This window comes from Symphodus melops (genome assembly GCF_947650265.1).
Source record: "Symphodus melops genome assembly, chromosome: 4".
NCBI classification, from domain to species: Eukaryota; Metazoa; Chordata; class Actinopteri; order Labriformes; family Labridae; genus Symphodus; species Symphodus melops.
The window spans coordinates 5,233,530-5,252,699 of record NC_136694.1 but is presented as its reverse complement, the minus strand read 5'-3'; the positions used below and the strand labels follow the sequence as shown (position 1 = coordinate 5,252,699).

The 19,170-nt window shown below is 40.4% G+C and overlaps 1 protein-coding gene across 3 annotated transcripts in view; it reads left to right on the top strand.

The window, feature by feature from the left end:
* Nucleotides 1-19,170, top strand: part of epha8 (eph receptor A8) — a 114,604-nt gene that overhangs the window by 76,594 nt on the left and 18,840 nt on the right. For all 3 annotated transcript variants that reach the window (XM_079342633.1, XM_079342632.1, XM_079342634.1), the window contains exons 7-11: nt 6,630-6,785; nt 6,991-7,413; nt 11,685-11,809; nt 15,547-15,709; nt 18,901-19,033. In XM_079342633.1, coding sequence (XP_079198759.1) covers nt 6,630-6,785; nt 6,991-7,413; nt 11,685-11,809; nt 15,547-15,709; nt 18,901-19,033 — 1,000 coding nt within the window. The remainder of the gene's footprint in view (nt 1-6,629; nt 6,786-6,990; nt 7,414-11,684; nt 11,810-15,546; nt 15,710-18,900; nt 19,034-19,170) is intronic.

The following is a 19,170-nucleotide window of genomic DNA, read 5'->3' as shown; positions in this document are numbered from 1 at the left end:
TATAACCTAATTTAAATTTTCAAGGACTTTATAGGTGAAAATGAAAACAAATGAAACACAGCACCAAAGTTCAAGTTCCTTTACTTTATACATTCACTGTTCATAAAAACCTGTTTTAAAAGACAATCGTTTCTTTTAAATTATGGAAGGAGGAGAAAAAAGGTTCTTGACAATTTTGTTGTCTTTTTTTTCTTTGCTTAAAATGAGGCATTTCAAATCGTCAATATTTGAGAAGCTTTTTTATTTGCTGTCACCCCAATCATTCCCTTTTCACACTGTAGTTGACATAAGAATATTAACAAGAGAATCTGTCATGGGAAGTCAAAAAGGCACAATTGTCTAACACTCATGTTGCATGCAAAATAAAGGATCTGTCATTTCACAGTCAGGATTTACAGTGAAGTGTTTTTATTTCGTATATTTTTTGATCATACATTTGAAATACATAAAATGTGTAAAACATGAATATACAGTGTACGGTATATGGGCTTTCAGAATGAACTTGTTAAAAAAAAAATAATAATAATAATAATAATATATATATATATTTTAAAAAAAAAAAAAAAAAAAAAAAATATATATATATATATATATATATATATAGATTCCCGGTTAATCCCGTGCATTTTTGTCCCCTTTGGCCCACCATGGATAAATCTCTGACAGTGAATGTGTCGGTGTGACCTGCGATATAAAAGCACTTTGAAAAGAACTACACAAGCTGAAGTCCATTTAACATCTTTGAATGTCTCATTTCACGTTTAAAAAAAAAACTCTCAGCTCATCTGACACAAGTAATATCCACTTTATGAGTTTTTTAAAATAATTTTTATGACATCATTTTGAATGTTCCTTTAAACTATTTTCATATAGTTTTTGATCCATAACAAGTTCCTGTGAATAAGTTAATGTAGTAACCTTTGACATACCACAAGGCCCTTACTTTATTTCAAAATAAAAGCAGGGTTGATTTTAAAGTTTAAGACAATTCAGAAATCCAAACTAAAAATCTAAGTTTCTATATACAAATGTGAGATATGGATTTTTTTTCCCAGGCTTTGTTTGCCTTTATTGAGAGAGAGAGAGACAGTGGATAATGTAGGAAATCAGGGAGAGAGGGGGGAATGACATGGGAAAGGGTCTCAGGCTGGGGTCGAACCCGGGCCGCCCGCGTGAGTACTATAGCCTCCATGCATGGAGACGCAAGAGCTGCCACGGCGCTACAGGCCTCCCCGAGATAATGGAATTTATCACAAGCAATTCAAAATGTGGTTTATAACCATTCCAATTCACAAAAAAAAGGAATTCTTTGACAATCCTAATTTCTGATAAAACCTATGCTGTCAGAAAACAGCCTCTTGACTCTTGACTTTTAGGAGCAAAAGAAAAGCACGAAGCTGCCTGATGAGAATCTCTTTACACTTTTAGAGCATTAAAACACGCCTAAACAGAAACAAGGACACACTGACTAGTAGAATTCAGCCTTGAGGTAAGCAAAAGAAAACAGAGCAGAATAACATGACCTGCACTGCGATGTGATGAGGAAATGACAAGATGCTGGAGCAGGGTTAATTGATGGGAATTCGACCATCACAGGTCGTTAATGGATTTCATGGTTTTGCATCTTCAATATAATTTGTCTCCATTTTAATTCCACCTTTAAGCCCTTTTAAATTTTAAGGGGACTTTTCACAGCAGCCATGTTCAAATTTTGCATTGCACATTTTAACTGTCTATTCAGAGAAAGATTTTTTTTTTTCAGCTTTCATATTTGTCTTTAATGAACAATTGCATTCATCGTTAAATTTTTTTGTTGGTTTCTAGATAGACATTAATTTATCCTTGAAGAAAACAGAAGGCAAAATGTGAGCTTCCCCCAGCTGTCCCAGTTTACACTTAAGACCCTGCTTCCCCTCAGCACATCCCCTCTCCTCCCTCAGTCTCCTCACGCGTGGGAAGATGATGTGCTTTCTCCAGATCCCCTTTATTCCAATGTATTTATTTACCCACTTATACAGGGAATAAATCAAGGTCAGCACACAATGCCGCACACGGCTATTAAGATTCATTGTAATGCAAATTCTCCTGTAGCCAGCGCACTACATTGACAGCTACTGACACACTGGGCAACACACACACACAGTGTAAACACACAAGTGCATGAGACACACACACACACACATTTATAAACTTACAGAATCTGTAAACAGTTCACCTAAAGAAATTAAACCAAAGAGAAAAAATTTATTTGTGACACCACCAATACCTTCTCAATTCTAATAATGTTTGTCTGTTCATTGTCCATTACACATTTCATATCGTTTACTTTTCTAAGTAATCTTTGTTTCACCCACATTCTAGAAGTTGAGCTTATTAAAAAATTGTTGAAGTTTTTTATGTCAGGTAAAATAAGTGTGTGTATATATGAACCATATATCTCGCCCTCTTAAAAACACCTGTGTGTTTGCTGTTTGCCAGGTAAATCAAGGGGCCTCCAAAACAGCTGGGTGGTGGTGCCACCTACTTCTCTGGTCAAAGCAATTGTCAGAGAAGCCAGCACTTCACCAAAGCACATTCTCAAACAGTCGCCTGTGGTCTATATGAAAACTCTGTGCTGTGCATTGGTCAAAATATGACATGAATCAAGATATTCAGATATCGTACTTATTTCTCCTTTAAATAAGTTATTTTGAGCATTAATTGTTCCATAAGTCACTACTTAATGCCTCTCTAAACACAACACAACATCTAGTTTACATCGTGCTCGGGATGCATCTCCCTAAACAAGAACTCCCCCAGACACATGCAGGCCACTCTCTACAAACTATTAGAAAAGTAGTTGCTCGGAACCACCTTCATTGTTACAGCTCTGAACATCAAATTTGCAATCAAAGCACGTAAAGGTTTTTCTAGCTTTGATCCAAATGACATGATGGCACTGTCAGCTTTCATGGTCAGGATGTCAAATGTGTAAAAATCAGTATTCCTGAGGTTGAAAGTGGTTCAACCTGCCATCAATCAGCACGAAACCTTGTAAGGCCAAAGCGAACGTTGAGTTGATAAATATCTGTGTCATGGAATGTGTCTGATAGAAGGAATCAATGCCACTCAGAAGCTCCTGCCTCACATTTCCTACATTTCCAAAAAAGCCCCTTGTGACATTATTTTGTCACATTCTCTTCACTGAGGCTGCAGAAGACATTTGTAACTTTTTCCTCACTTGGTACCTCTGTGGGTGAAGCCTAGTACGATGTTCATGGGTAAAATGAAAATGAAAAAATCACTTAACATTTAGAAACAAATTAAAACTGCAGGTTGTAATTGACTTTGTTCTGTAGTAACATCTTTTTTGTATAACTCATCTTCTGAGGATGATATTTTCCTAATGTTAAAGTTCCACTGGTCACAAAACTAAACAGGCGGCACAGCAGAGGTGGATTGAAAGGCTATGAGCTGCTCCTGACACTGACAGCCTTCTGTTTACTTGTGTGTGTTATGTTGTTGTTTGTGGTTACTGTGGCTGCATCAGACAGACTCATGTGTGCATAGTTTTTTTTTTCTTTTTGACATTACCATAAACTTTGCACGTTGGCCTACGTGTGTGGGTGTGTTTGTGTGAGTGTGTGTGTGAGTGAGTGTGTGTGTGTGAATCTGTCAGTTTCATCAAAGCGCTCACTGCCTCTCTCCTCGATGAACGAGCTGTCCTGATGTTTATCGTGACCTGTTTTTCAACTCGGGGGCATCACAAGAAACATCAAGGGATGGAGGGATTAACGGGATAAAATGGAGGAAGAGAAAACGCTTTGGATAAATATTGCAAATAGAAATAGTTTCGTCTTGGCTCTCATGAGGGTTCCTGACAATGGAAGAGGATAGCTTTATCTGCACCGGTGTCTTTGTCCACTGTTGACTGTCCACAGTCAACAGTGAGAATGTGTGTGTGTCCCACAATATTTTGCCCATTTAGGGTATAACATTTCCAACCTTATTTAAAAAGTTCATGTCCCGACTTTTACGACATTTAAACACAACATATTTGCATCTTACGATCAGTATTAGCATAATTTAGAGTCTAAGCCCATAAAAAACAAAAGTGTTAGACCTGCTTTATTCCCTGATCTGGGCGATGTATCCTCCAGGATACAAACATTTAAGACAGATTTAATGAATTAATTAATAACGGTGAAAGTCCAATTCTTCGTTTTTTAACAAAAACCTAGAAAAAGTTTTAAAAACTCAAGTTCCCCCAAACTCTGATAAACACGAAACATTGACAACACTGAGTTCATGGTGGCTTTATTTGCCACCACACAGTGCCAGTCAGGATTTGATATAAATGACTTGTTATAAATGTCATTGTTATGAAGTCACATGACCCAAGTACTTGACTCAAACCTCACTTCACTGCTTCTCATGAAATTAAGAGCACCTATAGTTTCCCCTCCAGCCTGTCAAATGTCTGTTTCCTCCGGCATACAGAAACCATGAACGGGTTCAAATGAATGCTTTTAAAATAATGTTAACATTTTGCTGGAAAGAGTAGATACTAAACGTTGCTGTGCAATGATGATATGATACAGACTTGAAACTGCTATTATAAAAAGAAACATTTAAAGGTGCCATTAATCATTTCAGTAATGTAAAAATGATGCCAAGTAAATGCGATTCTGGCTTGTTCCTGGATTTGCTTAAACTGCACAGTCTGGTGTCAAATTCATATTGTTGGCAGATGGACTTCTGTGTAAAAGTCTTGACATTGTCTTTGTCCAAATGTGCGACGCAAACACTGCTAGTCCCTCACTAGAACTGTCGGCATGTCATCTCGGTGTCTGTATATCCATTCTTTGGTAAACACAGTGGAGGAAGTCTAAGCTGGTAATCCTTTTCTGCAAGCTGCTTCCTCACCTCATATCGACTGGCTCACCCTGCTTGATTCCACGGATCCCAGTTTGTCCTCACACTGAAAACACTTCAGGTGTGCACAGAGTTTAATATGCTAATATATAAGTCCCATGCTCAATGTCACCATGAATTACACTTAATATAGTATAAAAAAATAGAAGGATTACTTTGAAAACCAATATCATCTGAAAGAAGTCTTCTTGCTCACATGCAGAAAGGTTGTCCTCTACTTTTTGCATTAGTTGTCTCTTTCTCACAGTTATCTATAAGTGTAATCTTTTTGGTTGTGGAGGTTGACAGAATGTAATCTGGTTTAAAAAAAAATATTTTAAAAAAAAGTGCAGAGACTGGAGGGGAATGCACAGAACGCCTTGTCCAGTTTGGGTCTTAGAGGGGTCTACATGCAAGATTAAATTGCTCCCCAACTGCTTTATGTCACACTAAGGAATTTATAGGCTTTACCTGCTAATAGAATATAAGCAAGACTCCCTGACATAAAAATGTTGTCAGCTATCCGTACTCTGTTGCTGTTGTCTGACCTCAGCTGAATAAATCTAAGATAATTCTCTGTTTCACGATTTCATCATCGGACGATTACAAAAGAAACACCATCACCTATCAGAAGCCACTGAGTAAGATTCAACTTTTCCATTCAGAAGACCCTTCAAGGATTGTGTGAACAGAAACACACATCATGAGGCAATAGTCACATTACCATGGAGAGAAAACAAGTTCCATTCAAGTAGGCTGAAAATAAAAATGCTAATTAAGGAGTCACAATTCAGGATGTCATGAACTCTCATCACATGGATGAAATGCACATCCAGTGTAGGCGTGTCTTTGTGTGTTTTTTGTCAAGCCGTCGTAAAGGTTTTCATGTGTACTTTTCAGGTACAAGCTCAGGATCGTTTCATTCGCATCTAAAAATGTCTCAGCTACTAATCCGGACTACATCCTAAACGTCCTCTTTGTTATCATTTCACTCATGTTGGTTATCCAATTTCATGCTCCTCTTTGAAGTCGAAGCACCTCAAACGGTCTTCTGTAAACTTAACAAGGAATGGTTAGAAAAACAGAGCATGTGTAAACTAACACTCAGCATTCTATAGGAACATCAATTACCCTGCAGGGAAGAGCACCAGCAGTGTCTGCTGCTGCTCTTTATACCAGTGTATACCCCTGCCCCATTTAACATAGCGGCAGCCTATTAACTGCTCGGAAAGAGAATATATTTATCAGAGCTTCCTCTATTATTAATCAGTGCAGAGTTAAAAGTGAATATGTATCAGAGGACTTGAATAAGGTTGAAACAGGGTCTGGATTCGGAGAGTCCCACTGGGAGTATCAACAGTGCAGAGGCTTTTCAGCCCAAATCTGAGCAGAGAGAAGTATGACTTTCATCTCCCCTGCTCCACGGTCTCTACGGTTACAAGGCCTGTAATTATACATAGATTTGGAGGAGAGGGGGGGCAAGAGGGGGAGGGAGATATGTCCTAAAATGAATGCTTTGGAGAAGATGACACAGTTTAGAAGAAGTTGAAGCAGTGATAATATGCACAGCTTGCTATAGGAGTGTGATTCATGCCTCTACGGCTGCACACTCTCATTTTTATCGTGGTCTCAGTGATCCTGGAAGTGCAGAGCCCTTTCTCACAAGTTCTCTATTTACCCTATTTACTCTCTCTCTCTCTCTCTCTCTCTCTCTCTCTCTCTCTCTCTCTGTGCAGCGTGTGAGGTGGGTTTCTATAAACCGGTGGCGGGAGATGGCCTGTGTGGTAAATGTCCTCAGCACAGCCACTCAGAGACCAGGGCTGCCCTCTCCTGCCCCTGTGACTCCAACTACTATCGAGCAGCGGATGACCCAGCAGCAGCTCCTTGCTCCCGTAAGCACAAACACACGGCACCCAAGATCATCTAATCCCTCAGGCTGGAACATCTCTTAGGAGTTCAAAGGCATTGGCATACACCGATAACGCACAGCAGCTATGGAATGTTGTGCAAAAGTTATCTGTGCCTTAAAAATGTCACTTTTTACAACTGTGATCAAACATGTGAATGAACTGAAACCTCTGTCTTTCTGTTCTCCAGGCCCTCCATCTGCTCCAGTCAGCGTCATCTCCTCAGTCAATGGGACGTCAGTAAATCTAGAGTGGGATCGCCCTCTGGACACCGGAGGTCGCAGCGACCTGCAGTACAGCGTGTTGTGTCAGAAATGCTCAGGGGAAGGAGGGCTCTGCGAGGACTGCTTATCCTACCCCGGAGGCTCCGGTGGGGGGAAAACTGGAGCGAGTATAGGGGTCGGGGGAGGAGGAGGACTGGTGGAGCGTACGGGAACCGCAGCTGTTCGCTTCGTTCCCCGCCAGACGGGCTTGACAGAGCCGTGGGTGACGGTGCTCAATCTGGTGGCTCACACCAACTACTCCTTCCGTATCCTGGCCATGAACGCGGTGACACACCTGAGCAATGAGCCGTCCTTTTACGCCGTGGCCAACATCACAACAAACCAGGCAGGTAGGGTTCAGAACAGTGATGGACAATTACTCACCTTGAAGACTGTGCTGCAATACATACGTAAGCAGTTCTTACCAGAAAAACCTAATGTTCCCTCGAAATCAGATTATCTGTTCACGATTTTTGAGTCAAATGGAATAAATGATTGTTAACAAGAGTTCCTAGCCACGGACAACATATTGTTTTGTCAGTATTCATGAAGAAATAATTGATCTAATTTTTCGCTCTTGGCTACTGTATATGCTACAGAAATAGTCCAAATATATCCACAAGTTCTTTACTTTTATGTCCATAAAGGCCATTGTTCTCGTCCCAGCGGCCATGGGTAATCATCCGAACCCGGCCCTCAGCTGCATATCAACACCCTCTCCTCATAACATTTGTGTAAATCAGTCTACTTTAAGTGATGAAGATACAAGAGAAAACTAAAGGCACATGGTCTTTTTCAATTCCCTATATTTTACTAAAGAAAGACAGCTCACTCTAATGTCTTTTTTGTTTCTCATAAAAATTCACTCGGAGAAATGGTTGAGACTATAGCTACAGGAGTCTTATTTGAGACTTAAAGCAGATATCTTCTTAATGGTTCATTGTCATCTCCAAAGCAGAACATAATGAGACAAAGAGAGACTGTGATGAGCCTACTAAAATTAAGCAGCCTTACAAATTCCAATTTACATACGAAAACATCAAATGAATTGTATGTACAGTATATTGACCATCACAAGCAACTAATCCCATTCATAAACATTCATACACCCCTGGCACAGCAGGGGGAGCAATTCGGGGTTAAGTGTCTTGCCCAAGGACACATCGGACATGTTGCTTGTGGGAGCTTAGTGTCAAACCCTTGACCTTCCGGACGGCTCCACCAACCGAGCCACAGCCACCTCCAAGAGAATAATGTGAAAGCCAGTTACATTATAACCAGACCTATAGAAAGAGGGCTTTGTTTTCAAATGTGTTACATCAAAATAGTACTTTCAGGCACATCTGAGAATCATATCAGAACTTGATGAGACCTCCTTTGGAACTGAACTTGAGACTATAGGTTAAGATTTTGTCTGGAGGCCAGGATGAGAAGCTGGAGACATAGTAGCTTCAGTCTCATTTAGCTTTCACATGGATCTCAAAGTTGTCTAGGAGAAATAAATGAAACCTTTTTGAAAACTCTTTTCTAAAATGATTATTGTGACACTATGACAGAGGTGTTTCAATCAATCAATCAATCTTTATTTGTATAGCTTCAATTCATAGCAGGTGTTATCTCAAGACACTTTACAAAAAGCAGGTAGAGGACCTAACTCTTTCAAAGTGATAATCCTATAGAGGTTTGTTCCCCTTCGCACAGCTGCCCTCTGCTTTATGAAGCCCTGTGAAGAGTTCCAGCTCATTGTTTTGCTAATGGCTGCAGCTTCACTGCTCTGGTTCACTCTCATGCATGAGCATCATTTTCAGACAGTTTATGCAGTGGTTTCCAGGCCAATATGGTAACACCAGCTGGTATCTGGTTAACCACTCCAATCACAGACCTCCGACTGTGGGACTGTTCCTGACAAGTAATGAAACAGTGTTCAGAAGTCATTAGTAATAAAAATGAAAGACATTCATTACAGGGGCCTTATTTTATTCTTCTCAGGCTCAACAGAATCTCAGAGTGACAATGTTGAAGAGGGATTTATCTGCAGTTGTGAAAGATTTTCTCTGAAATCGTGTTTGTAAAACACAGAAGAACAGAACTCACTAAAGCCCCCTGGTGGGCATCAATGTTACTGCCATATCAGTTCAAATCAAACGTTCAAATTATCCGTTCCTGGCCAACTTGGTTATTTAGAGTTTTCTATGTGGAAACAACAGATTTACACAAACTGAGCTCTATCTGCAGAAAACATCATCCATCCCAACACAGAAAATAAGTGTCAGTCACAAAGGGTTTCACCACCAGTGTACAAGAAGTCCATCTTGTTTTATTTTCTTTAGCTCAGGCACACAGGGGACTGCTCTGGCTGCAGGTACGATGTGTATTTCAGGTGAGCTGTCTGTACCTTCCATTCTGTGGAATCTGATGTCTGAGGAACCTCTTTAGATAGTTATTCAAATGGAAGGACTCGTCATCAGTTTTCATCATGAATCAAAATAAAATGTTCTACCTTTGTCACCTTTTTTTCACAAAATCATCTCGTAGGATGAAATCAGGCATCATGGCATTTTCTCTCAGAGGTCAACGTCACTGTGATTTAATAACATCCTGGAAAATCACTTTCTGTCCATTATTTGTGTCCCATTTCTCGGAAGTGAAATCACAAGAACACCTGAAGGGAATACCTTCAAAATCTGGCACAAACTTCGTCTTGGATTAAAAGATAAACAAATCAGATTTTGGTGTTCATAGGTCAAGCTCAAATATTATATAAGTAGGCCTGGATGGATTTAAGTTGCATCTGAGGTGGTTTTCATGTTATCCTTTCACGAGAACAGTGCCATCTGTGACTGATTAGTGGACGATCTCTCTCTCTTTCTTTAGAAAGGTTCACTGACAGTCACACTTTCTGCAGAAACACTAGAGGAGAGAAAGAGAGAGACACAGAGACCAGGCTGAAAGCAAGGACTGAACTCAACTCTTGTCTCTGCTCACAGTATTTTTAACCCTTGTGTAATGTTCATATTGTTGTTACTCAGCCAGTGATTGTGGGTCTGATGGACCCGTTGCATTTTGTAGCTTTTAATGCGAGGTAAAAAAAAATTGTCGCATGTGATGTTGTGTCCACTGAGTCCCTGAGACATGTCGAGGACAACTCTCATTCCTTGGTTTTTCTCGGGGGCTCCTCCATCAGGTTTCCCTGTGTAGACTTGTAAGTTCCAAGCATATGAGGAAGTGGCATCACAGGCAGCCCAGATCTTTATACCATACTTTACAGGTTTGCAGGTCTGCTTCTTTTGTGTTTCTGCACCTGCGGTTCCCACACAAAGTTGCAACATTGTTTGTCAACACTGTCTGCTCTCATTTTCTCGCACATTTGACCCTCTGATGTTCTGTGTACCCACACTTCTATTTGCCCCGGGTCCAGTGGACCCGGACATCTTATATGTAATAGAAATGTGTAGGGCGGGTGTATGGTGGGTGGTCATTGAATATGTATTCTGATATATGTTCTTCACAGAAAATGAGCCAAAGTCAGTGAGTCTCAGTTTGAAAAATTAATTAATTGTATCATTTTTCTTTTAATAAAAAATGAAAACGGGTCCCACAGACCCGAACACCACACAAGGGTTAAATATTGTTTGGCATAAAAATGTTTCTTTCAAGGCACTTGCAGCCTCATAAATACCGGATATAAAAAAGTTCCATAATTAAGTGTAGGAGACTGTACGGTGGGCCAGTGGTTAGTTCTGTTGCTGGTTCTAATCCCTGTCTGGCAGGAGCCTGTCTGTGTAGAGTTTGCATGTGCTTCATGTACATGCATGGGTTCTTTACACGTACCATGGCTTGTCCAAAGTCAGGCTCCTTAGGTTAGTTGGTGACTCTAAATTGTCGCTAGGTGTGAATGTGAGTGTGGCTGGTTGTCTCTCTGTATATGTCAGGCCTGTGATTGACTGGTGACCAGAACAGTAACAGGTTAGAAAATGGATGGATGGATTTGATCATGATGTATAAAGTTCTGTTAACCTGTTACCTTTAGATGTATGACTGAAAGGTCCTCCTTTCATTCTGATTTTACACATGTTCAGGCATTAGTCACATGTCTTATTGATGCACAGACTGGAGCACTAAAGTTATCATTGAACGGGACTGAAGAGACTATACTGCAGAATATGAAAGCACTGACTATTTGTTCTCATAACAAACAAATCTATCTTGACTTAACAAGGAACCTGTGGATATATAGATTTTTAATGCGGTGTCTTGATGTTAGATACAAGAGAAAGTTTTGGAGGATGTGGTTTGTCCATAACCTAAATCTTTTCTCAAACTGAAACATTGCTTCTACCTCGATGTAACCAAATATTAACTCGTCGTGAATGATTGTTTATCATCGAAATGCACTGAAAACAATGTTGTCTGGATGTGTCTGCAGTGAAACCTCATCTCGTCTGTCACAATGTTCACATCTTTTCAAAGACATTATGAAGTCTTCACCAGCGGATGTAATACCATGAATCATATCTTGAGTGTATTGTATGAAGTGTTAACTGACTCTCTTGCACGTGGAGTTTATTCATCAACACATTTTGAACTGACAAAGCAGTAATCTCTCCTGTTTCTTGTGCAGCTCCCTCAGAGGTTATGGCGATCCGTCAGGAGAACACCAGTCAAGACAGTGTCATTCTGATGTGGCATGAACCAAACCAGCCAAATGGAGTCATTCTGGAGTACGACATCAAGTACTATGAGAAGGTACTTCACCCTGTGCTTTCACTGTACCGCTCCATAACCACACTTCCAAAGCAAATACACAAGAATAGAGATAAACCACGATCAGCTTACAGGAAACTGTTCAGGCAGCTTTATGGAGGACAAACAGTATCGTGGTCTCCACGCTACCTGAGAGCATTGTCTTCAAAAGGCTGCGACTAAACAGAGCTGAGAAACTTTAAATGCAGAGCGGTTGGATAGACTCTGGATAACTTAATCCAAGAAAAAGATCCTGCTGGCAGCTCGGCTAATTGAAAGGAAATGGGGGTCGAGAGAGGGAGAGCAATAAGGAGGATGAGACGGTGTAGATTCCAACTTCGCAAAAGTGACAGTGACAGCAAGCGGCTGGCGAGCGAATAAGCCTCGTGATGAGCTAATTGCTGCGAGTGTGTGTGAATGTGCACATGTAGTTGTGTGTGTGTGTGTGATGATAGAAATCAGCTAATTGCAGAGGAAGCAGCCGGGGAACAGGCGGTCTCATAGCCCAACAAGCAGGACGGTGTGGAGGACTGCTGAAGGATTAGCTCGTCTCTCGCACTGGTGTCTTAATCTGGCCTCGCCTGTGGGGGGAGAGACGTCTGTGGGGGATTTCAAGTGGACAAGTCAGCAATGTGCTATCCTAAGGCTTCTGTACCACTGTACTAAACAACCATGAGTCACAGCGAGGCTGGCAGTCGCTGCAGCAGCACACTATAGCTGAGGATGATAATAAATACAAAAAAGGCTCTTACTTCTGCACCTTGCACTTCTTCATAATTAGGCTCTTATCCTTTCTAAGGACACATGAATGATTCACTTTTTCTGCTGTTCGTATTGCACCTTGCACTTCTTATTTGTGCTGAACTTACTTTACCTCTTTACCACTTCGAAAGAATCGCAGTTGGCAAAGATGCTGCAGAAGGCAAAAGAAAACAAGGCGAGAAGATGAACATGAACTTCAGTGTTAATCAAGACTTCAGATAGAGACATTTCCTTATAAACAACCAATGCATCCAGTTTTTAATGACTGGGGGCTTGTGAAGAAATCAATGCCAGTTAGGCATAGTAAGCTCGGAAATTCACTTACTAACAAATGATGTAACATAAATAAATCTTTTATCTGAGCGGAAGCGAGAAAATAAGACTAACACTTGTCAAAGTGCCTGTCAGCGTTCTGGCTGAGTCAGATCAAAAGATATCTGAGGTATTTACCTGCCAATTACGTTTGACTGGCAGACTCGTTTTATTCATTTATGATAATTTAAGATCCAGCACAATCTACCCTCTTCAATCGATTGATGTTTGTTCAAATGACTCTGAAGACACTTGGCACAGCATTGTTTGTAAAATGATGTTGTAAAAATGACTTTTTTTAAGACTGAAGTGTTTACCAGATAAGATTATTGGAATGTATCAAGCTGGCAGTAACTGTTGAAGCACAAATATATTACCTCTGGATTATGTAATACTTCAATTACGCCCAAAGATGCACTCACAGCAGCTCTACAGCAAAATGTAAAGGGATGACAAGATTAACTGGAGTTAGAGGTGTTAGTGTGTCAGATGGATCTGCTGTGACTGAGGATCATTTTTAAATTGGGATTAGAGAGAAAGGTGAACCCTTGTCTTAAAACTAGACAATCTTCACGTCCAGACCACAACCAGAGAGAACTGGGAGGATGTTATGGGTCACACGTTTTTGTAAAGGTGACAAATTCAAGGAAATGAAAGTGTAAACACAATAAAATAACCCTCTGTAAACTAATCATCAAATGCTGCCAACCTGCAGACTTTTGGTTCAATGACAAATTATTAAGCAATGAACTTGTCTGTGCACAGATCATCTTGATGATCATCATCATGCACGCTGCAGTGCGACGGCTGAAAACAATACAACAATATAACGTTAATATTGAGCAACAAGTATTTATCAAAACATTGTCATATAATTAGAAATACATGCAGATATTGACAATTCAAATCAATTAAATAAAATTAGCAAGATGACAGACAAGACAAAAAAAAAGTTTAAATATTACAAGAGTCTGATAAATGATACAGACAGCTCAAAACACTTATTCCTCCTTATATTCTGAGAAGAGTTTTCTGCTTGCCTAAACAAGGGTAGAAGTCACAGAGATGACTGCGTTGATTGGGGTTCTTAGGATTTGGTCTGATGATTGACAGATAAGAGACAGATGTAACTATCCAATTTTTCCAGAATCTGAAATTTACACCTGGAGAAACAACAGTTGGTAGAATCAGTCATCTCCCCACGAGAAGGTCGAGGGTTCGATCCCCAGCTACTGCAGCCATGCGTCATTGGGCAAGCCACTTAACCCTGAATTGCTCCCGCTACTTTGTCTGTGTTGTTTGAATGTGCATGAATGGATAAGTAAACACTGATGGACGCCTCACAGAGCAGCCTCTCCAGTCAGTGTGTTAATAGGTTTGTGTGGCGTTAAAGCGTTTTGAGTGGGAAGATTACGAAAGCAATAATACAAGCTCAAGTCTGCATACCATTTACAAGGTTGAGAAAATGAATGTCTGATACATGTCTACAACTCTGTTTAAAAGATTCTCCCTATTTGTGCTCCAAATCTATTTATTTTGGGAAATTTTGTTTTAAACTAAATTAGTTTAAACAAAAGTTTCAAAATGTTCTTTTAGCAAGATATTATCAATGTCACATTTAATAAAGCACAATTATACATAGTTTTATTAGTATCTACAATAACCTTAAAGTTAAAATACATATCAGAAGAAATGGAAGATTGTATAAATGAGTAATAGTGAACCCAATATTGTATGGTTATTTGGGTGTAATGTTACATTCATATGAAGCTAATTTAATTTCAATCTTTTTTAAACTCCAAGTATTCATCAGGTGACATAACACGAGATAATGTTTGATTTTTAAAAAGGTGTTTAGACCTTCTCTGAAATAAAAAGTTTTCCTGATTCTGTTGAGGCGCAGACACATTACATTTAATGTAAAACTCCACATTACAAGTCAGGATATGGCAGACCTGGTATTGGTAAACCAAAGTTAGTGTCCACCTGATCTTATGAAATGACTTGAAGCACGTTGTTATTTGGCGTGCAGTTTGTTTGGGTGGCGTAAGAGCCTGAGAGCAGGTGTCCGGCACCACATGGTCAGAGTTGGCAGCCATGGACATATTCATGAGGCGGTGCTCGGCTCTACCAGACTCTGTCCTAATTTAACCCCCGCTGACACGTCAAGCTACTTTATCCAGTGGGAAATCAAAAGATAAAAGTCATCAAGCAGTCCTCTTTATTCATAATCTCTGCAAAGCCCAGATACACTCTGATTAATTAAAAACTAAGTGTAAACAGCAAGTCTCTTACAGCTAACTTGTTAATGTTATTATCCTGTTCAGCCATATGCACAACTGTTCACTCCATGATACACTGTTTCTTCTCTTCAAAGCTTTTTTTTTAATCAATGATTTAATGAAATGATTTCAACAACTTGTTTCTGCTGCTCCTATCTGGCCAAATCTGTGACAGTTTGATGCAGATGCAATACAAAAAAATAATGAACTTCACACCATCAGACGTATTTGTTTATGTTTCATGCTGTGAAATGTACCACTCCATTCTACATCACATGCATTATTACAAACCCCTTACTATAAGGTGCCTGCTGAGCTCATAAACTGTCCAGTGTCTGCTCTTTAAGGTGACCTCAGGTGTTAACTCAGGTGTCTCTTTTACAGGACAATGAAGAGCAAAGTTACTCCACTCTAAAGTCTAAAAATACCAGTGCCCGTGTGTCAGGGCTGAAGCCGGGCACTAAGTACATCTTCCAGGTCCGAGCCAGAACATCAGCTGGCTGTGGACGCTTCAGTCAGAATGTGGAGATCCAGACTGGGAAAGCAGGTGTGTTTGTTACGCTCTAAAAGAAACAGAGAAACAGGAAGAAGGCAGCTGCTCAAAGCCTCCCTCCTACCCTGATCCGTCAGATCCATCTAGCAGTTGTATGTTCTGTACACACTAGAAAATGTCCAGTTATAAAATGGTTTAAATTTGTTCAAAGATTTGGCACAGAGAGTTTCTCAGAGCTAGGCCAGGCTTGGTCAAGGGCTAAAGAGTCCTGGGTGTCAGAGAGGCTGGTAACCACCTGAGTCCAGGTTCTGTTTTCATTGATCTGCACTTTGTTAGAGGGTCTCCCCTGTCAGCAGAACGGCAGCCTATCCAAGCTTCAAACAGCTGTACACAGAGCTGAGGTCAGGTAGAAGTCTTCTTGGGTCTGTCCACCTGAGGCAAGAACAACTCTCGAAGTTAGGAATAACAACAACAAAAAACAACCTTTTATTACAACATTTTTCTCTCCTAATAGGGGATTTGGAAGATAGCGTGCAGAACAGACTCTAGGTCTGCAAAGCTAAACCTCCCGCACGCTTGGAGTCCCAGCGCTGTTTCTTTGACTAATAGTCTCCTTTCATTCCGCTGCTCACTGGACCCCGACTCTCATCCTCTTGATACTGATTCATTTTCACACTGGAAGCAAGAGGACTGCACAAATCCCACCAGCCTACATGCTGACTAATCAATACGTCCTAAAGTTTATGAAAAACAGTCTGTGTAGCCTTTTTCCTCGTCTGTTTTCAGCAAACATGCTTGAGTTCACCGACTATACTTACTTTTATTCAGTCTGTGGGACATTGTTTTTGGTAACCTGATATTCAGGATTTTAGTGTGTTATTTGAACTTGGAAGTTTGGTGGAAGAAATGACAGTCCATCATTTTCATCTAAACTGAATCATCTTTACAATATTTAGATAACTTTTCAGATATTGATGAGATCATTTCTTTCATTCGTTCTTTTGTTCTTTCTTTCTTTCTTTCTTTCGTTCTTTCTTTCTTTCTTTCTTTCTTTCTTTCTTTCTTTCTTTCTTTCTTTCTTTCTTTCTTTCTTTCTTTCTATCTTGAAACTCATTATCCACAAAATACATGACATTTTTGAACAACAGTTAAAGATGATTCTTTAAATTAAGATCAGTGTATGGCAATGAGTTGCAGCTGTTTGACGTTAAAAATTCAAAGCTCTGATTTTTGTTGTCTCCTTAAAGCTTGAGTCAGTAGTATAGCTTAATTCCTGCTTGTAAAAACAACATTCCAACTTGGCCCCTCCTCCTGGGCTCATATGTCCCCTAGAATCGCACACTGCAGGACGTGCTGCTTCCTTTCACACTTCAAGCAACCACACATTAGCACGGGCTAACTTCCCGTGTTTGGCACCTGTCTGTCCAACAGAAAGCAGGCTAACTATGTGTCAGTGTGTGAAGGACAACACAAGGTTCACCCCCAGTTTTAAACAACCTTTATCTGCCCTGTGTTGGCCTTACTATGATTATACTTTCTATTCTTTGTTGCGTATACGTCCATCATATTCATCAGATTGAATTGTGTCCAATCACAGAGTTGTATCAATTGAGTTCATCTACGCACTGTGATTGGCTGGGGAAGACACATCAGCTCCATGGATAAAAATGTGCAATGTTAACCAAAACCAACTGAAATGAAACATGAAAATGGAGTCATAGGAGAATGTCTCTGTCACCTCTGCGCATGTATGGAGGCCCATAAATGATGATTGAGTGGCATTACTTTTTAAAAAATATACAGGAACAGCTACAGGCTCTTTCTTTAACATATCAAGCATCAAGTACAAATATGTTATTCACCTGTAAAACATGTTTTGAATTTGGAACTTCTCATCTTGCAATCGTTGAAACAGTCAGTCAAAATGTTGTATGTTTGGGAGCTGAAAGTGACTACAGGGAGTTTAGATTACAGGCAGCACTGAACAGGGCTTAAAATCAGCCCTGAGGACTTCTGGTCAGAAAGGCAGGGATCCTTATGCACAGTGAGGTGTTCAATCCCCGGTCCTTCCCTGGACAAAGCTGTGGTGCTAACAGCTGTACTCAAAAAGCCTCGAGGTGAAATATTTGGATATGGAGGACATGTGGCGTCTTAAGTTCATCAGAAAATGGAAACTTGTTTGGCGTGATGGATGGTTAGGCGCAGGTTTGGCCCTCAACTGTTTAAGGTCAAGTTAAGCTGTTTTCTTGGGTTTGTGAGTGTGCCCACGGGTCAGAGCTGGCACAATAATAACATCCAACGTTTGGGACAGAAGAGCCTTTAAGGTAAATAGAAAAATACTTTGGTAAAGACAAAAGGATAAACATTCAGAGGGGTAGCGAGGTCGACAGCAGGATAGGATACGTCCCTATGGTGTCTGGACCCTGGTGGTGGTGGTGATAGAAGGATGCAGGATGTGATGAGGAGTGGGTTTCTGAGAATGAATCTGAACTCTGCTGAGCTGGAGTGGAGATGACTGGAGTGGAGGAGGGTCGCAGTGATCGCACTGAATTGTCAAACTGAGAAGAGAGCAAACTTGTTTTAAAATCTGACCCCAGCAGGGTGATTGGTTAAGAGGGGGGGTGTGGCAGAAATCCAGTTGGATTAATACTTCAAGAGAAAAAGCCCATAATCAGCTGATCACCAGAGCACGAAGACGGAGGAAGTTGTTGAGAGGGAGTGAAGGATGTTGAAGGATGATAACAGAATGATTGTATGAGAGAATATAACCAGTGTTCCTGATTGATCTAACGCTGGGCTGCATTGTTTTTGTCTCAAGAAGGCACAACTTTTAATTTAACTACTTCTCTGATGGAAAACTCCCACTAAGATATTTTTTCCCCCACTTAATATCCCACATGTTCAGTACAGTAGTTTTAGAATTTAAGAGAGTGTTGAAAGTGAGAGGATCAATCACAAGTTTGGACAGCAGCATTAAGTATTCATAAATAGATGACAAAATGAGCTGAATATTCTCTACCTCTAATGCCATGGACAAACTTTCAAAACGCAAACAGGAAGCCATTTAAAAAAGTGCCGAGCTCTTTAATGAAGCTCCAGATTCTTGTTTATCTTGTTTGAGCAAGAATGCTGCACCTGCCGCTCGGTGTTTGTCAGGCGGTGCCAGCGTGTGTTAGTGTAAACTGCAAACTCTCCCCTGTTGGCGCCACCTTTTTCCTAACTTTGTTTTTGTTGTACGTTTTCAGCTCCTCTGCGCTACAACACCATGTCCATAATCTGGATCTGCATGGCCCTGGTCTCTGGCCTGGTCACCTTTCTGGCCATCATTATCTGCAGGAAACGGCAAGGCTACACTTTACCACACTACCCATCGCTGCTGTGTGTGGAACACTTTCTTACACTTCTCTACCGTATCTCTCTTGTGTTATGTTGCCTGTGATCAAAGCCCTGTGTGCACTGCTTTTTTTCCCTGCTTCTCCCACATGTAGTATTGCCTGCGAGTCAAGTGAAAGTAG